The 27471-nt window shown below is 39.6% G+C and overlaps 3 protein-coding genes across 3 annotated transcripts in view; 2 read left to right on the top strand and 1 right to left on the bottom strand.

The window, feature by feature from the left end:
* The window catches only part of LOC145495918 (zeta-crystallin-like), a 163477-nt gene that overhangs the window by 46745 nt on the left and 89261 nt on the right, over positions 1-27471 (top strand). The gene's annotated exons all lie outside the window — the stretch shown is intronic.
* Positions 4278-7461, bottom strand: LOC145495737 (serine/threonine-protein kinase RIO1-like). The gene has a single exon (XM_081475335.1). It carries the CDS (start codon positions 7370-7372, stop codon positions 5654-5656), a length of 1719 nt encoding a protein of 572 aa, XP_081331461.1. The 5' UTR covers positions 7373-7461; the 3' UTR covers positions 4278-5653.
* Positions 7518-27429, top strand: LOC145495747 (ras-specific guanine nucleotide-releasing factor RalGPS2-like). Its single transcript, XM_081475343.1, has 23 exons — positions 7518-8121; positions 10173-10331; positions 11231-11326; positions 12937-12987; positions 13996-14079; positions 14566-14655; positions 15575-15667; positions 16054-16121; positions 16670-16725; positions 17402-17481; positions 18207-18255; positions 18486-18579; positions 19656-19738; positions 20109-20175; positions 20971-21021; positions 21513-21592; positions 21727-21766; positions 22598-22665; positions 23456-23502; positions 23769-23867; positions 24599-24704; positions 25405-25499; positions 25993-27429. The coding sequence occupies exons 2-23, from the start codon at positions 10215-10217 to the stop codon at positions 26041-26043; spliced, it is 1665 nt and encodes a 554-aa protein (XP_081331469.1). The 5' UTR covers positions 7518-8121; positions 10173-10214; the 3' UTR covers positions 26044-27429.

Raw genomic sequence — 27471 nt, 5'->3', positions numbered from 1 at the left:
GATGAAAACGTAGCTCCTTCTAAGAAACATACCCAATTCAAGACTAGAGTGCTAAGACCATACCCTAGTTAAGACCAAAATGGACAAAATCGATACCCTATTTATGACCAAAACGGCTGAAAAACCCTACCCTTTGGGGCCGCACATACAAATATAGCTCATATAAGGGAATACCCCCTCCCCCCGGTACTTACCCTGATAATCTCTTGGTTTATACTGCCGACTTCGACTTCCAGAAATTCACTCTCGTTTCCTCATAGCCCGTCTGTTTATTTTTGTCAGATCTACGTCAGAGGTTCCAGTACTGGGATAAATCGGTGTCCTTCAATCCAGTGTGCTCTATAATATTAATGCTACGTGTATGTAGATTTCTTCATATATTGATTCCGTCAGTATATATTTATGCTTGGACTTGTTCCCGCTATATCTGACTTCACGGGAAATAATACAGTCCGGCGCGAACTGACCAAATTTCAAATTTCCATACCTTAAAATTCCAAAATGGCGACCGTGTGCGCACTCGTTGTTGAGTAATTAACTATCACAGGGACGTCCCATATAATGATAGGCAAGTCGTTGTTTACCACCATATCTGCCTGCACGTCCTCTATCTTATGAGGTGCAAATTTCTTTTAAAGTAGTATCAGTTACTGGGTTGCCATGGTAATGTAACGATTCCTTGGTCTACGCGTAAGAGCAAAACTCCGATGTCATCTTCCAGCGGTTTTCAATTAAGTGCCCCAAGACCAAAACCAAAGTAATCACTCTAGCCAATCACAAATGACACAGCCGAATACAATGAACCAATCATAGCTCAAAGTAATTTCATGTAGCTGGCGCAAAGCGCGGGAAAACGAGTGCGAGTAAGTTACGATTGCTTTTGGTTTTACTTCTGATCGGACGAAAAAGTGGCGCAAGTTTTTTTAAAAGCAAATCGAGTAGCGTAGTAAGTGTAAAACCAAAAACTTTTCTACACACAAATAAAAAGCGCTCTAATGTAAGTTAAACAACATCAGGAAATCCACAGGAGCCGCATAAGGCGTGCCTACGGTGGCCAGTAAGGGACACCTCAATATTTTTCACTGTCACATAAAAAATTTTGCTTTGACGACTTAATAGATGAGCATAGCTTTCTTTTTTCGTCTTTTCTTTGTCTCTCGACCGCGATTCCATTAATCGCGATGGCGACTTATAACTTTCGATCGTTACTAATAACTCTCGATAGCGACTTATAACTCGCGATCGCGACTTATAACTCGCGATCGCGACTTATAACTCACGATCGCGACTAATAACTCCCGATCGCAACTTTATAACTCGCAATCGCAACTAATAACTCTCGATCGCGACTTATAACTCGCGATCGCGACTTATAACTCGCAATCGCGACTTATAACTGGCGATCGCAACTAATAACTCACGATCGCGACTTATAACTCGCGATCGCAACTTATAACTCACGATCGCAATTTATAACTCGCGATCGCTACTTATAACTCTCGATCGCGCCTTATAACTCTCGATCACAACTTATAACTCGCGATCGCGACTTATAACTCGCAATTGCGACTTATAACTGGCGATCGCAACTTATAACTCGCGATCGCGACTTATAACTCGCGATCGCAACTTATAACTCGCGATCGCGACTTATACCTCGCGATCGCGACTTATACCTCGCGATCGCGACTTACAACTCGCGATCGCAACTTATAACTCGCGATCGCGACTTATAACTCACGATCACGAGTTATAACTCTCGATCGCAACTTATAACTCTCGATCGCGACTTATAACTCGCAGTCGCGACTTATAACTGGCGATCGCAACTTATAACTCGCGATCGCGATTTACAACTCGCGATCGCGACTTATAACTCACGATCACGAGTCGTAACTCTCGATCGCAACTTATAACTCGCGATCGCGACTTATAGCTCGCAATCGCGACTTATAACTGGCGATCGCAACTAATAACTCACGATCGCGACTTATAACTCGCGATCGCGACTTATAACTCACGATCGCGACTAATAACTCCCGATCGCAACTTTATAACTCGCAATCGCAACTAATAACTCTCGATCGCGACTTATAACTCGCGATCGCGACTTATAACTCGCAATCGCGACTTATAACTGGCGATCGCAACTAATAACTCACGATCGCGACTTATAACTCGCGATCGCAACTTATAACTCACGATCGCAATTTATAACTCGCGATCGCTACTTATAACTCTCGATCGCGCCTTATAACTCTCGATCACAACTTATAACTCGCGATCGCGACTTATAACTCGCAATCGCGACTTATAACTGGCGATCGCAACTTATAACTCGCGATCGCGACTTATAACTCGCGATCGCAACTTATAACTCGCGATCGCGACTTATACCTCGCGATCGCGACTTATACCTCGCGATCGCGACTTACAACTCGCGATCGCAACTTATAACTCGCGATCGCGACTTATAACTCACGATCACGAGTTATAACTCTCGATCGCAACTTATAACTCTCGATCGCGACTTATAACTCGCAGTCGCGACTTATAACTGGCGATCGCAACTTATAACTCGCGATCGCGATTTACAACTCGCGATCGCGACTTATAACTCACGATCACGAGTCGTAACTCTCGATCGCAACTTATAACTCGCGATCGCGACTTATAGCTCGCAATCGCGACTTATAACTGGCGATCGCAACTAATAACTCACGATCGCGACTTATAACTCGCGATCGCGACTTATAACTCACGATCGCGACTAATAACTCCCGATCGCAACTTTATAACTCGCAATCGCAACTAATAACTCTCGATCGCGACTTATAACTCGCGATCGCGACTTATAACTCGCAATCGCGACTTATAACTGGCGATCGCAACTAATAACTCACGATCGCGACTTATAACTCGCGATCGCAACTTATAACTCACGATCGCAATTTATAACTCGCGATCGCTACTTATAACTCTCGATCGCGCCTTATAACTCTCGATCACAACTTATAACTCGCGATCGCGACTTATAACTCGCAATCGCGACTTATAACTGGCGATCGCAACTAATAACTCACGATCGCGACTTATAACTCGCGATCGCAACTTATAACTCACGATCGCAATTTATAACTCGCGATCGCTACTTATAACTCTCGATCGCGCCTTATAACTCTCGATCACAACTTATAACTCGCGATCGCGACTTATAACTCGCAATCGCGACTTATAACTGGCGATCGCAACTTATAACTCGCGATCGCGACTTATAACTCGCGATCGCAACTTATAACTCGCGATCGCGACTTATACCTCGCGATCGCGACTTATACCTCGCGATCGCGACTTATAACTCGCGATCGCGACTTACAACTCGCGATCGCAACTTATAACTCGCGATCGCGACTTATAACTCACGATCACGAGTTATAACTCTCGATCGCAACTTATAACTCTCGATCGCGACTTATAACTCGCAGTCGCGACTTATAACTGGCGATCGCAACTTATAACTCGCGATCGCGATTTACAACTCGCGATCGCGACTTATAACTCACGATCACGAGTCGTAACTCTCGATCGCAACTTATAACTCGCGATCGCGACTTATAGCTCGCAATCGCGACTTATAACTGGCGATCGCAACTTATAACTAGCGATCGCGACTTATAACTCGCGATCGAAACTTATAACTCGCGATCGCGACTTATAACTCGCGATCGCAAATTATAACTCGCGATCGCGACTTATAACTCGCGATCGCGACCTATAACTCGCGATCGCAACTTAAAACTCGCGATCGCGACTTATAACACTCGATCGCAACTTAAAACTCGCGATCGCGACTTATAACTCTCGATCGCCGCTTATAACTCGCGATGGCAACTTATAACTCGCGATCGCGACCTATAACTCGCGATCGCAACTTATAACTCGCGATCGCAAATTATAACTGGCGATGGCGACTTATAACTCGCGATCGCGATTTACAACTCTCGATCGCAACTTATAACTCGCGATCGCGACTTATAACTTTCGATCGCAGCCTATAACTCGCGATTGCAACTTATAACGCGCGATCGCGCCTTATAACTCGCGATTGCAGCTTATAACTCGCGATCGCGCCTTATAAGTCGCGATCGCGACTTATAACTCGCAATCGCGACTTATAACTGGCGATCGCAACTTATAACTCGCGATGGCGACTTATAACTCGCGATCGCGACTTATAACTCGGGATCGCGACTTATAACTCACGATCGCAAGTTATAACTTGTGATCGCGACTTATAACTCGCGATTGCAACTTATAAATCTAGTTCGAGTTAGCGGGGAATTCGAGTTATCCGAGTTCGAATTAACCGAGTTAAAATGACTGAAAAGTGGGGTCGAATCCTTGGAAAATGGGACTTGGTTCGAGTTAGCGGGGAATTCGAGTTATCCGAGTTCGAGTTACCAGGATTCTACTGCACTTCGCTGTGACTTTTCTTGTCGCCCTTTTCCGATTTCATGCCACGAAGCTCTTCCAAATTACATTCCTAATTTACGTAGCTGCAATGGAAATCGGGAGGCCTTGATAGAGGATTACTTCTGTCTTGGATTTTTTTAGCTACTGGGAAGTGCTCTCATTTCTGCTGGTATATCATGGCATTCGATTCAGTTTTAAGGCACCTCAAAAGGATCCTCAGAAGTCGTGGACCACGCAGGAGAAATATCCGTTCAAGTATCAATAGAGTCGTGGATGCAGTAGAGCAAGAATTACAATGTAACCTCGCGAGAGTTATAGGTCGCGATCGCGAGTTATAAGTCGCGATCCAGAGCTATAAGTCGCGATCGAGAGTTATAAGTCGCGATCGCGAGTTATAAGTCGCGATCGAAAGTTTTAAGTCCCGATTGAGAGTTATGAGTTGCGGTCGAGAGTTATAAGTCGCGATCGAGAGTTGTTAGTCGCGATCGAGAGTTGTTAGTCGTGATCGAGAGTTGTAAGTCGTGATCGAGAGTTGCTGGTCGCGATCGAGGGTTGTAAGTCGCGATCGAGAGTTGTAAGTCGCGATCGAGAGTTGTAAGTTGCGATCGAGAGTTGTAAGCTGCGATAGCGAGTTATGTGTTGCGATCTAGAGTTATAAGTTGCGATCGAGAGTTATTACTTATAAGTCGCGATCGAGAGTTGTAAGAAGACTGGATACAAAGAGAAGAAGAGAAAATAAGTAAAATGTTTGCCAAAAGCCTCAGTGCCCTATAAGTATTTTGATATGTCAGACCTGGGCTATTATTTAACTGGTTATTGTAATCATTGTTACCAATAAATTTCTGGTACATGTATGTCAACTGTTTAAGTCTTTAATCTGTTCACGCAGGAAGTGCTTTGGAATTATTGACAAAAATTGTTAATGTTAGTGCGAACACTGGAAATAGCATAAGCCAGTGTAATTCTACCCTACAATTACAGTCATCTCACATAACTCGCAGCTACATGTACTAAGGGCTTTTTTTCCTTTTATTCCTTTTAGCTCTGAAAAACTTGGAGTAACAAAGGTGACTGTATTTACAGGCTTATACAATCCTGACTCAGTTTATGAATCTTTATATACAATGTCAGCTCTATATTTGTTTTTGTGCACAAAGTTACATGTAACTTGAATTAGTAATTAGCTATTTCTTCCACGCTTTGTTTTAGCCAGCTTTTCTTTTCTTTTCTTGACATGTTTAGGCGTTTTGTTTTTCCTTTTTTCCCTATTGGCTTCTTTCACAAGTTTCTTGTGTTCTTTTTTGCTCAAAGCAGTTCCTTTTTCATCCAAAACTTTTTCCTTTTGTTCATCATCTCCATCATCACTTTCACTTTCATCATTGGAACTTTCACTGCTATCAACCTCTTTATTGTCAAGACAGTCACCTTTATTTTCCCCACTGTCAACATGCTTGTTCTTAAGGAGTTCAGGTTGTGCTTGTACTCCTGTTAAGTCTGGTTTTAAACCTGTTAGTGTTGAGTACAAAATTTCTTCTGCTTGCCCCTTTTTAGCTCTCTCTGCATCTTTTTCAAAGTCCACAACTTCCTCCAGTGTACGAGGAATGTAAGCTTTCTTAAAAACCTCTTCTTGCACTGATTCTTCTGGGATTTCTTCTTTGACTCCACGGTTCGCAGCTATAGCTTGAGCTCTTTCAAGGTAGTCATCGACATTGTCATCACTGATGCTTGGATCTGTAACAAAGTCAAACAGTTCTCGCACAGTCATGACACACACGCAATTCTTTTTGAAAAAGTCTGTGACATTGGTACAGTCTTTCCTCAAGAACTCTAATGCATGTGGGTGGTCATGTTCAACCGACTGGGAAACATCAATCACATACAGCTTATCTGCTTGGTACAGCATGTTGAATTCACTGAGATCAGCATGAACAAGCCGACATTTCCAGTAAATGTTTCTGACAATCTGGATGCACTGAAGGTACAGCTCTCTAGCTTTGGACTGCGACAAAGTGACATCTTTGAGCAGAGGTGCTGGCCAGCCATCTGTCCCAATAAAACCCATGACCAGAACATGGCTGCGCAGTATAATTGGCTCTGGGCAGGGAATATTGGCTTGGTACATACGGGTCAGGTTGCGCATTTCTTTCTCAGCCCAAGTCTTCACCATCTTGCGAGGGTTGTGCTTGCAGTAACCATGGCGAAATCTGAATTCACCTGTCACATATCTATCCCTGTCCTTAAATGTTAAGATGGAAGTCTTGTACACCTTCACTGCTCGCTCATCCCCATCAACATTAGTACTGTGGTATACATTGGCCTCTTTACCAGTGCTGATACAGCCATTTATTTCACAGATCACTCCTTTGTTGAGAATTTTGAACAGAATCATTCTCGTGCGAGGATCAAGAACTTGTTCAACAGTCGCCCTGTCTGCCTTGTCTTTAGCTCGCAGTCTCTCATTTTCAAGCTTTTTACTCGCTTGAATCAGAACGTTAGCGGCTTTATTCGATAATTTAGGCCCCTCATACCTTTCAATTTTGATTCGATTACCAAATTTTGCTAGTGATTTCTCGTTCGGTTGTAACGTTGATTGGCGCTTGCCAGAAGTGTTCGTAACATTCACCTCTGATCTTGACGCATTGTAGCGCTTAGTAAAATCTCCAGTTTCGTCTTCCCAATCCCATTCTCCAAAATCGTCATCGTCGCTGTCTTCCGATGAAGATTTCACGTGGTCGCTTGATCCGCCATTTTGATTTTCATTTGAGTGATCTTCAGCTTTTGTATTGGTTTCATTTACACTATAATGAGTCAATAACTCAGGTATAACACTGTTATCTTCTTCGGCGTCTTCAAACTGGCCCTCGTGAACAGAAACCTGCCCGTTTTGTTCGTACGCCATATTCGACTAACACTTTAGTTCATTGCAGAACTCATTGCAACACCTATTTTGCGCATGCAGTTAGAATGAGCAGCGGACAATCAGAAAGAGCATGAGCAGAAGTGAGCCCTGCGTGGACCCTGCGTGACGTGTTATGTTCACTGTAGTTTTTGAAAGAAAAGGCTTGCTGTGACGATCTTTTGTTTACCTTTTATACCTGTCGCTTGGCGCTCTACTCGTAAAATATGCCAGTTTGTACACAGTAGAAGTTCTGGCAGAGAAGCTTCGCGGCTCAAATTTCTACTGAAACGTTTGCGAGTCACGTGCTGCGTACTATGTCATTCAAGACCGTGACATGCTCTCATGATTATCGATAGTAGACTCTTTGAAGAGGCTTACATCATATCTTCCGGGCTATCAGTTTCATTACCGGACTTCTGGAGATGTTTTGACAGGAAGCTGAAAACTATGGATACGTGTTTCATTTAAAGGCGATTCTTGTGCTGCTGTTGTCTTGAAAACACTGCGAACATATAAGCTTATCTGCATTCAGGTTTTCAAGATCTGAAGAAGTGGAAGATTTTTGAAAAAACGAAAAACGGTTTAACAGGAGCCTTTGAAGCGTTTTCATCAGTTGACGATTGAATAGAGTTTATTGGTAACTTTTGTAGCAGGATATAAGCTTAAATCACACGCAGTGGATATTTCGTGATGAAAATTGTGAGAGGGGTTTGAACAAGATGCTGATTACGTGTAGAATCGAAAGAAAGGTAAGACTTGACAATATTTTTGTTTCGTGCATACTTATTTCTTAGAGAGGAAGTATGTGTTACAAGCTTAACTGCGTTGTTGCTTGAGAGAACTGTTTTGTATGACATTGATTATTTTATGTATATTCACGTAAGAAGCTTTCTGACATCACTGGTGAAACATTTACTGTACGGATACTATATCATGCTGTAATCATAATTATTAACATAATTTTGCACAGACCACTCTTTAAATTTTGAGTGTAAAATTTTAGAAATCTCAAGTATTTGCCGGCAAATTGGGCAATTTTAGAGTGGTAGTTTGTGCATCTAGTACATATTTTGCATGTAGTAACAGGAACAAATTGCTCCAACAGACTTGGTTTATTTTTGTTGTGCGCGTGACTCTTCAGTAAGTTTTATTTTTAGTGCTTAAGTCTCGAACATGTAGAATAGATTTCTTAATATTGCCAGGATAATTTCGAAATTTTGCTGTCAGCTCCTTTTACAGTTGTATAAGATGGCGCAAGTCTATTGCATGTATTTTCCATTTGGTTGGTGTTTCCAATAAGTTTTACCCAGAATGTTCCTGTGGAAAAAGTCCAACTCAATAAGTATGGCTGAGTGCTTTGTTTTGGTGATTAAAATATTACCCTCTGTATCAGTTGCACTCACTAGTGCTCTGAATGTACATCTACATGTTAAGCATTTACACTGTTCATACATGTAAACAATTCATACCGAGCAGTTGCTCGTAAAGATTGACCAGAGTACATGTACATGTATTTTGTAGGTTAGTAATATTTTTGAGGGACGGGTCAAAGCTTGCAGGTGTAAAGTCCAGTAGGATTTGCACTCACTAATTCACTTCTAAAGCTCTGCAGTGCATATCACACAGCAGTGGTTTTCCTATCTCTATGTTACCTTATCTTGTAAAAAGAAATAGCCAAGGATACATTTGCTGTGTGGCCTTATCAAGCCATAGAAACACTTGTGAAAATAAGGGTACTCAAAAAGACCGTTGAAACACTCTTCTTTGGTTTGTGCTAGCTCCCACCCCATTTCTTGCTCCTGCAAACTTTTACTTCAGTCTGTTTCTTTATTTTGATAGAAGCACAGAAAATATTTTCTGTTGTTGAAGTGCCTGTATCCTCCCCAAATTTTTAGCAACTTTTAATCTTTGAGTTGTGCAAAGTGCGGCAAAATTTCAAGCAATTGTGAGTACAAGTACATGTATGATGCTCTAGCCCCTCCTCCAAAGTTCTTTCTTACAGGATCACCCAAAAGTTTCTTACTGGCATGTTTAATCAATTTAAAATTGAATTTATTTATTACATCTATGATAATTTCATCTTTAACAGTACTACTTAACAACTGTAATTTCAGTTTGAACTTCCCTCAAATATTTTCCCAAAACAATTTCAATATTGCCTGTTGAGGATGTGCAGGTCAAATAACCCCAGGCTATTGGACTCAAGTTTTTTTGCACACAGGTTTTGGGTGAAAACCATGAAAGTCAGGATAATCTTTTGCAAAACTAAGCAAAAATGCAGAGGAGTTGATCTGGTTGGGTACTCCTGAATTTTCATTGAATTTTAATATTATTGTCACAACAGTTTTCTTGTCCAGAATAGTCCATTTTACAGTTGTCTGCTCGGTGACCTGGCCTTTGAATGGCAGCAAGGCTGGAGGTGACCTTGCTTTGATACAGACCTCTCTGCTTTTGTCATGTAAATTCACCTAGTTAGCATTAGAACAACTTGATTTACACAACAAAAAAGCATTGAGGTCTGTATCTAAACAAGGTCACCTCCAGCCTCGCTGCCATTCAAGGGTCAGGTTACTGAGCAGACAACTGCAAAATGGTCTGTTGTAGAATCATTGCACATACATGTACTGTACATAAAAGAAAATGTATGTGAACTGATATTACATAAAGTACGAAAATAGTTAGATGTTATGTATTACATGCACTTTACCTATAGTGTATACATGCTAATGCAATCTTTTGTCTTACAACAAGAACCAAATGCTGGTTTAGTACATGTAAGATTGATACTTTGTCTTAATAGTTCTTTACATAGAAAAACAAGTTGCAAGTTAAAGTCACTGCAATGTCAACCCCAAAGACATCCTTTGCCAGTCATTATTTACTGGAATCAGAACTTTCACCAAAAGTCAATATCGCCATGTCAACAGAAGAACTTCCTGGGAATGGCAATTATGATGAGGTGAGGTGCTAGTATTATACAGTCATGTGGATTGTACAAAACGGCTTGTCAAAATTCATGGGGGCTGGAAATATTTCTTTTAGGCAGCAGTACATGTTGGCCTTTCAATACTGTGAAAGGTGCTGTTGATTGATTTTATATAGTTTTTTTCCCTCTCAGGCACCATCTTGTGCCAGTGAAAACACAATTTCACTGTTAATATATATGCATGCCCAAGTGCTCTTTTCAGATGAGACTGAAATTGCATTCTGATTGCATGGCCTTTTTGGGCTCTTCAAGCTCATCTGGACACTGGAGGCTTTCCAGTCTGGAATTTTCAGCCTGGGATTAACTTCAGCCTGGACTGAAACTTAAATTTCTGTGTACTGTAGTTGCACCAGCCTGTTAGTGTACTTTACATGTACTGTTTATGATTAGTGAGTTTAAAATCTGTTTCAGTATTTGTGTAGGGTCCGGAACTTTAGACTGCAAAACAGTTGTTTTTGAACGTTTTCGGAAGGCGCGAAGTGCCGTAAGCACGATCCTTGTGTGTGAAGCGCGTGAGGCGAGAAAACGACTGTTGGCTTTTCATACAACAAATTTGTTCTAAGCAGGGGACGTATAATGTCACTGAAGTGACAGAAATTGCCCGCATTCACAAAAAATACAACTGTTTTGCCATCTACCAGAACTTGGGGCCCCTCATGAAGGTGGCAAGTTTTATTGTTTTTCTTTTTATTTACTCCTGATTGACAAGTATTGCAGTTGCAAGTACATGTACATGTATAGTTTGAGCCCAATATGAAAGCTCTGGAAAAGACTTACAATGCATCTGTCAGAACTTGAGTTGACAATAAGGAATAGAAGGAGAAGTTGTAGAAATTTAATTATGAGTTTGTACAATCATGTGTGTTTGATAGTCTTCAGAGGAGGAGGATGAAATTGATTCAACTGATGTGAAGGATTTTGATTCAGCTTTGTTTGATGTACTGAAGGTTCAACCTGAAGAATTTGCTGTAAGTGACACGTTTTATGTTTTTATGTGGACGGAACAACATATTTAACTGCCTTTAGTTATGAATTTTTCTTCATCACCTGTGGTGCTTATTTGATTATTGGAGGTGCTTTGTCATTTGTACAGTGTATGCATGAGGTGCTTTGGTCATTACATGTATATGTGTGGTATTTTTGTCATATGCTGTACAGTGCTTTGGTCATTATATATATGCAGTATTTTTTCATTAATAAATTATATTAGGTGCCTTTAGCTTAATTATAAGGTATATGCATTTCATTATATTCATTATTTTATGAGGACAGGTGTTTTTTAACATTGTGTTTTGTTGTATATTTCAATATATACTTGGCGGTCACTTTCTTATGTTTTGTTTCACCCTCTCCTTCCTCTTCTCATAATCCTGTAATTTTCCTTTCACGGACCCTCTTCTTTTCCTCTCTATCTTCCTCTTATTTCCCTTCCAATACCCTCTCCTTCCCTCTCCTTTCCCTCTCCTTTTCACACTACCCTCTTCTTTCTCTTTTCCATATCACTCCATTCCATTTTCTTTCTCTATCTCTTTCCCCTTCCTATCTCATCTCATTTCTCTTCTCGTCACCCTGTCTTTTCCCTTCCTATCTCCCCCTATTTTCACCCAGTCCTTTTTATTCTCATGACCCTCTCCTTTCCATGCACACACCCTCTCCTTACTCTACCTATCATGTTACTAACTTCTTTTCCTTTCCATCACCCACTCTTTGCCATTCCCACCACTCTCTCCTTTCCATTCCTATCAAATCACTCACTTCTTTTCCTTTCCATCACCTTCATTTTTCCCTTCCCATCGCTCTCACCTCTCCTTTCCCATCACCCTTTTGTTTCCCTTACAATCACTCTGACTCTCTTTTCATTACCCATCACTCATTTTGGACTTTCCCATCACTCATTTTAGACTTTAATTTTTCAGACGATCCTCCTGAAAACCACCTCTAGGTGATTGGAAGCCTTGCCTTTCCCCTCCCATGTCTATCTCCTTTTCCTTCCTACAGTACATGTATCAACTTCTCACTTCCCTTACCCTTTTCCTTTATCTCTTACTCTCATTACTCTTTGCATTACCCTCTCCTTTTCTCTCCTATCACCCTCTTCTCCTTCTCTTTTCATTTTTCTTGCAGGTTTCTTTTATCTCTATAATTTTTCCTTCCGATCTCCCTCACCTCAGCCTTCACATCTCCCTCTTCATCCCTTTCTTATAATTTATTCTTCTTTTTTCAAGATCTTCTCCTTTGTAACTCTCTTTTCTTTGTTATCACTAATCTCCATTTTGTTGCCTTCTCCCTTTTCTTCACTTTCCTGTGGCTCTCTCCCTCTCCCTCTCCTCTGCATTTACATATGCTTCTCCTTCCTCCTCATATTTCCATTTTCTTTCCCTTCCCATTTCCTTTTTTTTATTTCTTCACATCACCATGGACTCCTTCCCAACTGTGCCTCTTTCTCTTCTCATCTCCAGTTTTTTCCCTACTTGATTCTCTGCCTCCCACTCCTACTTCCTTCTTCTCCCCTACCTTTGGTATAAATTAATAAATATAAATTAGTTTAACTTGCTTGTTTTGATTTGTTTCTTAACAGCAACAGCTCACTATTTTGGATCTGTCTGTGTTTAAGTCAATCAGTCCAGATGTAAGTTAAACTTGTGTGTAAATTTCTGAGTGAATATGGCAAATTGCAGACATGTGTTTCTTAGTGCTTTGGGTCATGAAACTGAGGAACAAATTAAATAAGCAAATAACAAAATTCCCTTTGACTTGTAGCTTTCAAAAGGTGATTTGGACACTTGCATTTAGAGGTCGTAAAAGAATTTGACAATTCATTTTATTTCAAAGTTCTTGGTATAGTTTGATAGCCAGCTCTATAAGCTTTAATTTAATATGTAGGGGTTTACATACATTGTAACTACAGTTTAAACCAGACGCACTACATCGCTTGGATATGAGATAACTACAATCGTGGTCACAAGTGTTGGGACAGTTTATGGCAGATGACTTCACGGGCAGCCTCTCTTAAAATCGCAGGGAGCCTCTCTTAAGACCAAGACCATGTAAGCCCGCCTACCTTCCACCCTCCTGTCAATGTTGATAGAAATCTTGAAAACAAACAAAACACCTTGATAATAGCTTCAGAATAGCCACGTTTCAAGAATTGTTTGCCTCCTAGAACAGTCTTCTCCAACTAAATTGATGATAACATAGGTATTCATGTCTTATTCCAATAATAACGATTTTTCAGCAGTCATGTTCGCTTCCAACACAACTGTCAAACCACTTTCTATTGTCCCTTTTTCCTTTTTAACACCATCCGATCTACTCCTCAGAATAGCTTCATTTTTTTCAACATTGGTCAAGGACGTAGTTAAAATTGTGGGTTTTTGCACGCAAAAGGAAAGGTGTCCCAACAACTTATGGCCAGGATTGTAGCCATAAAGGTATACAGTAGCCTAAAGACTAGGTGTTTAATGCCCAAGAACACAACACAGTGTCCCCTGGCAACGCTTGAATCCAAACCACTTGAACTAGAGTCAAGCCTGCTAATAAGCTTAAGGCCACCGCACCTCCGCAAATCGCTCTGGGGTGGTTTTTTGTTCATTTGTCATTTTTAACATTAACACATACATGTAACTGTCTTCATTAGGAGTTATCAGGCTGTGGCTGGACAAAGAAACAAAAGCTAGATCTTGCACCAAATGTAGTGGCACTTACAAGGAGATTTAACCATGTAAGTCATGTGCATGTACATAATAAAACTCATTACAGTTGTTAATAATTATACATCTTAACCAGCTGTGAAACTGAAGCCTGAAAAAAATTCAGGCTTGAGTGGGATTTGAACCCTTGACCTCTGCTATACGGATACATTGCTCTAGATACCAACTGAGCTATAAAGTCAACTGGGAGCTAGTCACATTGTGAGTTCGTAATAATACCCTGTAGATGATGAAGATACAAATGAAAATATGAAAGATGATATATTTGAACTGTGGGGAAGATATGAAGACACGATTGATTAGCACATTTATATACACAACTTAAGCAGCTGTGAAATTGAAACCTGAAAAAATTCAGGCTTGAAGTGGATTTAGGATTAGGATTTTGATGATGTCAGATGAGAATCACCAATTTGTATTACTGGACTTGTAACAATGACTGAATAATTTACATGTATAACTATTCATCCATTAGCTAATAATCATACTCTATACAGGTGAGCTTTTGGGTAGTCAGAGAAATCCTCAATGCCAACAGAACAAAGACAAGAGCAGCAGTTTTAACTCACTTTATTAAGATAGCTAAGGTAAGCCAATGATGAACCTGAGTCATTTCCTTGTCTACAGTCATGTTACTTTTGTTAATACAAATGTACATGTAGCTGTTTACACTAAGTTATGAAAAAGTACTTATGACAGTACACTTACCTTAGTTTATTGATGTCAAGTTGACACTCATATCCAATACACCCAATCCGTAACAGGTCGCAAAAGGGGTGACAGTTTGCAACGGATTGTGACGGTTCACCGGGTCGTTATAACTCGTCGCGAATTGTCACAGACTGTCTCGACCATCACACCGGAAGTCATGTCGCGAAAAGGGATAGCAGAAATAAACAGGCAAATGAAGTGTGTGAATATTCCTCGTTCTTAAAAAAAGCGGCCACAAACATTCGCACAAGTGTAAAGAATGATGCACGCTAATGATGAGTCTCTCATAAACTGACAAACGGTCATGAATCGTCATCATCCGTCCTGGTCATGACGATCCGCCGACATGTCGCAAACTGCACAAATGGTGACTGGTCGTTGCGATCTGTCCTGATCGGGATGATCCGCCAACATTTTCACCTCCCTCCATAATACTGCCATAAAAATTATCAAAGTCTTTCTTGAACAGACAAACTGTCAGTATGGTCATCATCCATCACAGGTCGTCGTGATCTGTCCCGATCGGGACAATCCGCCAACAATTTCACCCCCCTTCAAATGGCAAACGGTCAAGGGTTGTTACCATCTGTCCTGAATGTGACGATCTGCCGACATGTCGCAAACTGACAAAAGGTGATGGGCCGTCACGACCCGTCACGGATCATCACCAGTTTGGTGACCCATTACGAATCAGGTGTATTGGACAACCCTCCAAGTTGATGATCAACTAGAGTATACTTGGGAATTTTGTTTGGTGTTGGAAACATTGTAAAAATATTTTTGTTAACAACACAGAAACTTTTGGAGTTAAACAGTCTTCACTCTCTGAAGGCAGTGATATCTGGACTTCAGAGTGCACCTATCTATAGACTGGACAAGACTTGGGCAGTAAGTTGATTAATTATAACTTACAATAGTATGCAAAACATGTGTGATATTTTAATATTCCAGGTTAAGTACGTGTAAAGTCACAGAAACCAGCATAGGATCAGGGGGTTAAAATGAGACTTTACATGTACATTGGCCATAGCTCTGCAATTAGGTTCCATAATATAGCGTTTACAATACACTTTCTATTGGTACCCTGCAGGGAGCATTTACTGAAAATTCAGGAGAGAATGTTTGTTTCCTTAATCTTGCATATTACTGTATTTTGTCAAATATAAAAGGAAAGATTATGGGCCATTAATATATTTGTGTTTTGTGTGTGGGAATTATTACAGTCATGTATATGATTATCACAGCTGACAACTATTGTTGTCATTTTTTAACAGCAAATTCAGCGCAGAGATCGTGCCCAGTTTGACAGGTTGGCAGAACTTCTTTCAGAGGAAGAGAACAGGTAATGTTGCAATTAATTATAGTCCTTGATCGAGTAGTTTCAACTGTGCATAATAATAGCATAATTATTTAAGATATAACCTATATACATGACTGTACATTTACATGTGTATGATGTAATCTTAAAGCAGTTTATTTCCAAAATATAAATGCTGGGAAATAGACAAAACTCCAAGATAGCGTATTAATTATATAATGTAACATCAAACATGCATTACTGATTGTAACATTTTGATCATGTACACAATCTACAGTGTCCACTGTGTGCATGGTGAAGGTACTCCATGGAAGTACTTCATTTCAGCTACAGGCCAGATAATGATTTTAAGACTGTGCATCATCATCAATGGTAAAAATTGTACATGTACAGGTACAATTCAGACTGCAGTACTGTTCAGACTTCATGCATATAGTTAAACCTTATTTTATGCTTTGGGAATTGTCAAGTGCATTTAAAGTGCCTATAAACCCCAAAATTATTTTTGGCGTGAACAAATCTTTGTATAATTCTGACGTGCCAAGCAAACTTTATTTTTTGATTTGCACCAGGAAACAACTGAGGGATTACTTGAGTTCCGTCAAACTACCCTGTATTCCATACTTAGGTAAGAATATATACATGTACAGTGTATCATGTCTGTGTTTGATAATAATAGTCTGAATATTTATACCTACGTGTAATTGTACCTCTTTGGTAGGCTTCAGCAGCATAGTAGTTGAGATTGGTCGACCATTGGCTTGTATTTTGACAAGATGTTGCATGTATACATACATACATACATACTTTTATTCCATGTCCCCAAGGGGCTTTTCAGTGAAATATGTAACAAACAACAATAAAGTAGTCTACCTGATGTGCAAGTTATGTAGGGCATGTGAGGAGTTTAGTTTCGGTGGGAAATTTTGACCCCAAAACAAATGCTCAATGTTTAATTGTGAGCTTAATTAAATATTCTGTAGATTTTTAATTCCTCTTTTCAATTTGACTCATGGAAATATTACTTAATTACTCGAAAGTGGCCAGGAAATTGTAGCCACAACAGTTCAGTGACTGGATCAAATCAAATCAAATCAAGACTTTATTTATCCATGGTAAAGATTATTGCATGATATCAGGTCAGTAGACATGACCTCTGATTGGCTAACAAATTTGGGTATGGTAAACATGGTTGAAACTTCGAAGGTCTTAGGAGAGAAGAGTGGGTTGTATTCAATGGTAAATAATTCATCAAAAGTTGTATTTAACATTGTTACAACATTTTTTATTTTTTTTTGCAACAGGCATGTACCTGACAGATTTAACTTACATAGACACTATTCATCCCAACACTGGAGGTCTAGATGATGCTAGAACTCGCAAGGTACATAGCTAGTGATAATGAAGGTAGAAATTAATTCAGACTATGGATAATCTGATACAAACTGATCCGCCTGCTGTAGATTAACCTAATGCTACCAGCGGATCAGTTTTGCACTTGTATTAACTTCTAAATGCAATTGAAATAAAGTGTGAAAGTGTGTAGTTTTGAGTGAACAGGATGGAGACTTGCATCTATCTGCAAATTGCAGCCAGGCCCCTGTATCTCCAAGGGTTGATATGATCCGTTATACTCCACACCATCTGTCCCTGGCCCCCTTTAGTGTCCATTGTACGGTGCTCATAAGATCGCATTGCCCTGGTTGTTGAATTATCATGAACTTAGCTGGCTAGAAAAACAATTTTAGTTTAAATGCAGTTAAATGCAATTTAAGGCAGTAAAGATTGAATGCCAGCCTTACATGTACCTTAAAGTGACTTTTGCATTTTGCTTGGAGTGAGTATTTTCTTCAGTAGGAAGTACTTCTAATAGGCTCTCACCCCCTTCCTTCCCTCTCGTTCAACTGTTTTATCAGTGTGATTGAAGCCTGTTTTTTCCCTTTTGTATGGGAGCTCTTGGCTGGGTTGCCAGGATTTGCCAGCAATGGGTACAGTCTCCATCTGGGAGCTGGCTGTCAACAATGGAAACTCCTTATTGTTAATTACATGTAGGACTGGGGACTGCTATGGAAACATTCTTTTAGTAAACAGCGTGTATTTGACTTTCAGATGAATGACATCATCAGGTTGATCTCAGAATTCCAACAGTCAAAGTATGGTAAGGTCTTGTACAAATAAATATTCATTCTACCAAAGTCACTGATAAAGAAAGAAAATTTTAGAATCTTCCCTGATTGATTTAACTATTGAAGGCCAGATGTTGCTAACTTTACTCTAATGGAATTGTCTTATGGAATTAAATGTGTGTAAACACTGTGTGACTTTATAGATTATTTCATAGTGCTCACGTACATGTAAGTGTTAAATTTCCTGACTCTTTTTTCTTAGAAAATCTTGAACCTGCAGCCCACATACAAAGCTATTTAAGTTCTGTTAATTATATCGAAGAACTGCAGAAGTTTATGGAAGATGACAACTACAAGTAAGAACTGATTGCTGAGAAACATGTTGATAGTTACTACTGTCATTTCAATAGGACTTAAAGGTCGGCACACACAACAGTACTAGTCCCTGCCACTAGTCCCTGCCACTAGTCCCTGCAACTAGTCCCTGCCACTAGTCCCTGCCACTAGTCCCTGCCACTAGTCCCTGCCACTAGTCCCTGCCACTAGTCCCTGCCACTAGTCCCTGCCACTAGTCCCTGCCACTAGTCCCTGCCACTAGTCCCTGCCACTAGTCCCCTGGAGAGTTCACACGAAGGGACTGGTTGCAGAGACTTGTCCCATGAAAAGTTCACACAAAACGTTTTGAGAAACAAGTCGTAGGGCCTTGTCCCAAAAATTCAAACTGGTTTGAATTCGTGAGACTAGTTGCAGGGACCAAACTTTGGTCCCCGCGATTAGATTTTGAAGCAAAAAGGGCCAGTTCACACGATGGAGCTCGCACCGCGACTTAGTTGCAGGGACAAGTCCCCTCGTGTGTGCCGACCTTAAAGTACATGGGGAGTACATGTACAGTACATGTACAGTGCATGCAAACAAATATTTAGTCGTCAAGCCTAAGGTACATGTATAAGTTAACCCTGTGTAATTTGGCCAGCTTTTCACAGTTAGGTTTCTGAAATTTATTCAATATTAAAGTTAGGTTTTGGTGATATCATTAGAATTATGAAGTAACAGGTCATCATGCAACAAACTTCCTGCTTGCAAAGAAAGTCCTGAATTCTGTTGTTGAGCTAGAAATCAATGTAACTTGCCTGATGGGCAAGAAATACATTTTCTTCAGGCTGTACTTCTTAATTAATGAAATAGGTAGAGTATATTTGATCATTGAGAAAAGCTGCTTGACTAGCACACAGTGAGTTCTACTTACATAAACCTAAGTCCAACTGATAAAATTCATATGTCACTGTGCTCAAACATTTGAACGTAACCATTTTCAGATGAACTGATTGATGCAGACGCTTTTTAAAGCTTCCAACTCTTTTCACGTGTAACTTACTATTACAGTGCTGTTGTAACTACAAACTCAAAGGAGATTTCTGTTTTCTCTTTTTAGGTTATCTCTTCAGATCGAGCCCAAGCCCAGCAGCTCTAACCTGAATAACAAAGCTACTTCCAGGTCAAGAGAGAGTATAAGTGGTGAGTCTTAAAATGTTATTTTCCTTAACTATGGAATTGTGAATTATATTGGACTGACACACACTAAATTAGAATTGCAACACAAAGATAAAGGTAGGAATTTTATCGCTGTTTTCGTAGTGTTGTTTCGTACTGTTGTGGATAGCCTATAAGGATTAATTCTGGCTAGAGTTCCCTCTCCCGTTCAAGCTTGAAAGGCCGTGCCTTTGCTGACAGTAGTTAGAACTAAATTGCTAGAAGTTTGGTCCACATGCTCCTCCCCTCAACCCACCCCCCTCCCCAATTTTCGTGAAATCTTACATAGAGCCCGATCGTTCTAATAATACAGCGGATACTTCTGTTGCAAACATCTATTTTTCTATCTTTTTAGATGTACCAGGGAATTCATCCACAAAGTTTGTTCCAGGACATAGAAAGGCTGTCAGCTTAGGGACTAAGTGAGTTGTGTATGATATACACATGTAAAACTTTAAAAAAAAAGAAAACTTGTTAAAAATCCTAACTGGTTGGAGGCTGACCAGTTGGCTATTTACTGTTTTACAAGACGTGGAGGAGATGAATTCGGGACCACCGCTTGTGTCATGGTCTGAGAATTAAGCAATAGAGCACTTTTTCCGTGTTTACATAGCCTCATCTAAACACGAGGAGGGTTGAGAGAATTCGAGACAGTTATGCAAACCCTCGAATGCGTCTCAGGTTTGCATAACTTTCGAGAATTCTCCTAGCCCCCCAAGTGTTTAGATCAGGCCATGTAAATACGGAAAAAGTACTCCATTGCTTTTATAAAATATTTCTCAAGAATACGCGCGAATCTAAAACGTCACAACCGTGTTTACATGCTCTCATCTAAACACACCTATCGGCCAATGAGAGCGTGCGTAGTATCTCAGTTACTTAGCAAAATAGTTTGTTAACTCCAAAGTGACTTTGTAATAAAGATGAGTCTGAAAGACAAGTTACATACATATACATACATACATACATATACTTTTTGTTGAGGCAGGTTGGTTTGAGGCAACCTAAAGGCTGGTGGGGACCTGCCAGAAACGTAATTAAAAAAACTATTTATAACAATTTATAACAAAAACTTAGTACTTAATTCGCAAGTGAACAATTGATAAAATCGATACAAATACTCTAGACCGGTTGAGTGACCTTCTGTTAATTATTTCGATAGTGGTACACCTCTAATTATCTGTTAGTTGATTGGAATTTGTCTGTTTCTGTTTTAGCGTGTTGAGTATTGTTGGAGGAAGTGCGTTGTCATCAACGGAGTCCTTAACGTAAGCAAATGGAGGTTTTGAATTGTGATTTTAATAAAGACCTTTGTTAATCTGTTCTGTGACGATCAGATTAGCAATTATTCACCGCCCGCTTTTTGCATGGTTAAATAGGTAATTGGAAAACTGAGCTCAGTTTACTTACATGTTCATGTATAGTCCTTTATACCAGTGCTCAGAGTGTGGAAAGTCACGTGGACTCAGTAGTCCCTGGCCTGTGAGGGCGGCTGTGACACAGGCTAAGTAGTCCCACGCTTGTGGCAAACGGGAATCAGTTTATTTCCTACTATTGCAGTGCAACCCTGTCCATTTTATCCCAAACCTGGTATCTTAGCACTACAGACTAGGGACTTACCCTTGTTTTTCCACCTCTGCCTCGATATTTTTTTCCTTACCTGTTTATGGTGTTTTGACTTGAGAAGGCACTGCTAGATTAGCATGTCTCAACCCAGAACACACACCGAAATGTGACTGTCATTTCACTTGATTTCTAGTTGCAGTATAGCGAGTAGCACTGGGTCTAGGAATTTACTAGATGACAGCATGCCACTGGAAGACAACAAGTCCTCTGTTGGTAAGTCCTTCCTTGAACGGTTCATCTAGGGTAATTCACACCTTTTGAGGGCGTTGGCGGGAAGAATGAGTTGTACATGCCCTGTTTACCTGGCTTTTACGACTGACCAGATATTGTACACTTTTCCTCTAAAGGAAATCTGACCAGTTCTGACATGACTCTGGACCGACACAGGTAGGTGTATTTCATGTAATATATCAAACACGAAAGACCGTGTTTGACCACATTTCCAAACACCGAGAAGAGAGTTGAAAATACGACGCGCAGCGAGTATTTTTGACGAACGTCGAGGTGTTTGGAAATGTGGTCAAACACTGTCTTGAGTTTTTGATATATCTTCTCAATCGAGACTAAAACTAGGAAGAAAACGAAGAAATAAAATCGTAAAAATCTATGCTAATTAAGATCAGATATCTAAACAACTTCACGGACATGATTTCCTTTGTTTAAACTTGATGAATTATTAATGAGTTTGAGAATGATAGTTAGACAATGATAGTTAGACATTGTTAGACGGTGTTTTGGTCTAGGTAGCATTTGTTTTTCTTATGCAGTTCAAATTTGAACTTCTTTAAATGGTGACATCTTGTGAACAGCCGTGCTTCAAAATCTGCTAAACAGAAGGTAAAATACGTTGTAAACTAAGCAAAACCGCAAGGTAAAATCTTAATTCGGAAACAGTGTCCCAGTAAATCACCTGCCAGGCTGTATGTAATTACTTGTGATTTTTGTTAAAATGTAATCTCGCTTACAGTGTTGGTCATCAAACAATTAACTATATTGTAATGATTAATCTATATTATGGTACTGAAGAAGCATTGTCAGAATGGCCCATCTACTCCCCTCTCTGGCTAATCTACCTCATGTTTGCGGTATATTGTCCTGTGAAACAACTGAAACCATATAGATGGCTGTATATTCACCTTCATTATACTGGTGATTCTCTCTGTGTACAGCACATTTGACCGTGACTTGAATATTTGTACTTTAATGTCTATCTTACAGTGTCATAAGTGACAACGAGAGCGAGGACTACAACCTGTGTCCACCTGATCCAGTGTTTACTGTTGAAGGTAAATATCAGACACTGAAGCTGTGGGTTGTGATTGGTGGATTTCGATATAGTTTGTTTGTTTCTTTCTCCAAAGCTCCTTGATTACCTGAGTAATTATGATTGAAGGCAGTGAAAATAGCCTGTTATGACCTTCTTATGTCATTTGTAGGTGTTATTGAAAGGTGAAGTCATGAGTTCTAACGACTTAAAAGCCAGATGTTCTCTGACAAGATCATAATCAAACCTGATTTTTGCAGTAACTGCAGAAATTCTTGCGAGCGCGCTCATAGGCTAATTTTCAGTGTAGCGGACAGAGACAGACACATGAATTGATCATTTATGCGATAATTTATTGTAAAAAAAAGAACAAATTGTTGTCAGTTTTTCATGCATCTCTTCTATTATTGACAATGAATTTCGTTTATAACGTTGTTAAAGAAGTCCGCGGATCCACTCGGCTATCGTCTCGTTTGTATACAGTTCGTTTGACGATGTTATGACGAAATTTATGATCAATAACAGGACAGACGCATGAAAAACTGACGTCAATTTGTTAAGCCAAACATCGTTCGCTCAAGCCTTGAAAAGTCCTTGGAAAGTCACATTTTGTATGAAATCCCAGCGTGTAAGCAGTCGAATAACAGCTATTTTACAGTACCCTCGCGTGGTGCTGTAGGTAGTGCGTTGGATTCGAGGCTGATGCGTTGTTGAGGTCAGTCCCGACTGGCCATCCTAGTATTGTGACGATAGTGATGCTGGCTTTTGTTTCGGTGATTCCTTGAACAAAACTGACCAAACTGTGTCCTTAGGTTTCATCAAAAGGAAGAAATGTCTGAAGGAAGGCAAAAAAATGACGGTAAGTTTTAGGACAAGTAGTAGGATTTGCCACAAGCGACAACCAACTTACATGCTGCCACTGTTTGTTGTTGTTGTTGTTGTTGTTCCCTTGTTAAAATGAACTGTTATTATTTGTTTGAGACTGACTGGATTGTGACTTTTTTTCCCTGTCACACTGTAAATTTGTCGTGTGTTTTGAGGGTGTTGGTCAACTGGGTGTGTTTGGTTGAGACTGGGCGACTTTTGAAGCGTGCATGTTAAGCTTCTGGGCTTGTTTTGCTTTAGGTGTCATCATGGCAGAAGTTCTGGGCAGGACTTGTCGGAAGCTGGCTTCACTTCTTCCTTCCCAAGCATGGAGCATTTGGAAGGCGTGACAGAGCTGCTGTATGTATATCATCCCCGATGCAATTCTTATTTGGGCCGTCACGCAGAAGTTAGAAGTTTTGCGTGACGCTCCGAGTAATATCTCGACGTTAAAGATTCTATGTTGCCGTAATAGATCACAGATGACGTGAAAATGTGGTAAGAACAAAAAATTGGCACACGAGGAGATAGATCTTGCCACATTTTGACGTTGTAAAGGCTCTTTTAAAACTCTTCGTGTCCCCGCGGTCCTCTCTCAGAAAACGCGCGCCCAAAAGTTAAAACATTTATTTACGTTATTTCAGTTCACCTTTGGGAAAGTAAACTCAAGTTGTCCGCCAATTGCGATGTAAGGAAAAAGATTTCTACTGGACGACCTGTTTTCTTTTTATGTGTCGTTTAGAAAAAGCAATTCGACGAAAAGTCTATCTTAGCGGTTCGTATTGCGAAATTCTGACCGCTTAGGAAACCCAATCAGAATCCTTGTTTTTATCCTTGACTAATTTGTGATATATTGAATCTCTCTACCGGTATGAGACCACTATTGCCATCCTTGTTTGCTGAGAGATATTTTATTTGAATTCAACTCATTGTTTGGTCAAGAAAGTAAAAACAATAAATAAATAAATAATTAAATAAATAAATAAATAAAATAAAATAAATAAATAAATAAAGAGATGCCAAAAGATTACCTAACTCCTAAAGCCTTATGAAATTACGTTGGAGTTATTGTTTATTTCTCGTTTTTGTAGTTTAAGAAGAATGCTCACAAAATGGTGAACATTTCCCAGTACACGGTTGTTTTGTTGGATGATCCTCGTCACCCTGATGCGTTTCAACTCACAGATGATACCAGAGGTGAGCCTTACTCAGAAAAACTTCTAGTGCTTGCTTTATTTCAAATGAAGAGCAACATATTTATTTATTTATTTATTTATTTTATTTATTTATTAGAATTTAATGACAACTAACAATACATTAATGCCACAAGGATGGTCCGTAAAAGAGTCATAGACCCCATACTCAGACAGACCACCTATAATATAGGTTTTTGTAATTTTAGCGTTGTTAGAATAGTTGAACTTTTCCGAGGCTATGAATGTATTTCTCTTTGGTGTTTAATTAGGTTGCTTTGTATTAGTTCCCATTGGGATAATCAGGCCTTTGTCGTTGCTGGCGGCTCCCTCCACTATTTGCTGTATTTCCTGTCTCCTCTACTTATAATAGAAATGTTTCTTATTCGGCTGAACGAAGCGAAATAGAATAGAATAACCGTTTCTTTTACCATTCAATGTTCTTGCCATTCATCATTGACTACTTTGCCTTATACACCTTTTCCCCAATATACCGATTTGAAAGCTGTCCAATCGCATTTTGTTTTTGCGAATTTTTCCTTTTATTGATTCTTTTGGGCCAGTAAATCACCGTGCGCGTCCGTTTAAACCAACACAGAATTGGATGGAAGACTTAGTTATTTTACTTTAGGGGATGCTTGGTGAATAAAATTAACTGCGCAGCCAGTTGCAGTAAATTTACATTTAATCATGTCTATCCACAGGAAACTCTTATAAGTTCAAAGTGGGAACTAAAGCCAATGCATTAATGTGGTACACTTATGTTCGAGAAGCCACGAAAGAGAAACTAGATTATAAGGTCAGTATACTGTTGTCTGGATAGTCTTCTTATACCCTGTTAATACATGTAACTGCCTGTTTTGTAGGAAAAACTGAAGGAAGAAAAAAGTTAATGTAAGAAGAACAATAAAGCAGCAGTAGAGCTTTTGTAATGTTGCATATCTCATTATCTACACCAAGGAAGGTTTTACGCCTCTGGCTTTATAGGTCAGTCTTAATGTATTAAGATTCTAACATGGCGCCGAGACTTACGAGACTAACACCAAGAAAATTGTTTATTCGTACCGCAAGCTTTACGTCCCTTTTAGGAACCAAACTGTTAATTCAGTTTTTAAATATTCGTACCTTTCGTGATAATGTGATTGCTACTGAGGAGGTATTTCATCATTCAGTTTATTCAGTACAAGTTCACAGTCTATAGCTTTATGCATCGAGTATTTTTTGTCTTAACATTTTCCCATGACGCATTTGTAACGTCACTGATGCAATGCCCTTATTTTCTTGTATGCTAGGTCCCGCAGAATCTTATCACGTTTGAGGAAAGTGAAGAGCAACAAAGCTAACGAAACCTCGGCTAAGGGACAAGATTAAATTAAAACCTCGATACAGGAGAAGAAAAGAAGTAAAACGATGACTCCGTGCAGTCGGACTTCGACATTTTAATTCTCCATCAGCTGGGAGATCAGGTCATGCAAGTCATGTCAGTGATAGTCCTGACGCAACCTCGTTCCCAGGGTCTTTCTGTTGTGAAAACCCGAGATGGCAGTCACGACAAAAGGTTTGTTGACCGGTATGGCTGCCAGCTCGGATTTCAGCGCCTTTAAGACCGTGTTGGTGAAGTTGACTCTGATGTCCAGCGTGGAACAATTCGTGCAACCGTTGTGCACATTTTGAGGAAACATATGTCCTTGAATAAGTTTTTATACCAGCAATGACGACCCTAATGAAGGGACAGTTATTAAGATACAAATTGTTGCTGTTTTTATGATCGAAATTAAGAATAAATTTTATTGTTGATGATTTATAAGCTATAATAGTTAAGAAAATCATTTTTTATGAAAGAAATTTGTGCTGACAAGTCACTTTTAATGGCCAAGCACGGTTGTGCTTTAATGTGTTACAATGTACGTTTTGTCGCATACTTTTGCGAGATCATTTGTCGCCAGCGTCTGATTGAATTTTTAATTATCTAACTCGTTTATGGCTTTTATCTAAACAAGTTGGAAAACTCGATATTTTGGTAAATATATTTAAACTGATCAGTGTTGCCAACTTATCACTGTTGGTGTTTGCATTCAAAAATTATTTAAAACCGAAAAGCGTTCAAAGACCAGTACTTTTATAAATATTGGTATTCTGTTAAGTGTGGCAACACTTACAGAGCTTATAGGTGCATGCCAAAGGGAAAATAAGTAAGCTTTATTACTTTCTCCTTTTGTGTTTGACTTCTTATTGACGGACATTGGAGTAGAATTTTATCGGATAGAAAAGTCCCAGAGCCTCGATAGCGGTTAAGAAATTTCCTTTGAGTAATTTATGAAGATGATAGACTCGCGGTTATTTAATTTACTCTGTCGGTTGTGTCACGCGCATGATTGGGACTGTTCATTGAATTAAAGCTATTTTGCTACAGTTTTAGGTTTAAGGAATCGATTGTCGTTACACCAGGTAGTCGCTGTCAGAGTAAAATAAGACAGTTTTCGTAAACTAGTCTTTTAGTTAGATTGCTTCAGAATAAGCGGTATTTTATTTCAACCATGACATCTTCGGAGTAGAGCTTAATTATGTTGAAGACAATCGGACTGCTTATTTAATGCCATAAGGATCACTGTATTGTTTAATGTTCTTTGAAGACGTGAACGCTGAAACTGTTTTATTAATTAATTTATGAATCCTATTTTATTGCTATTGCCCTGTACTATTACAGAATAAATAACTTTGTTACCTTAGACTGTTGTTCCAATTTACTGGGCCCTTTTGTGTATACCTTA

This window comes from Orbicella franksi, chromosome 1, assembly GCF_964199315.1.
Source record: "Orbicella franksi chromosome 1, jaOrbFran1.1, whole genome shotgun sequence".
In the NCBI taxonomy this organism is placed as follows: domain Eukaryota; kingdom Metazoa; phylum Cnidaria; class Anthozoa; order Scleractinia; family Merulinidae; genus Orbicella; species Orbicella franksi.
This window is presented reverse-complemented; position numbering and strand designations above follow the sequence as displayed.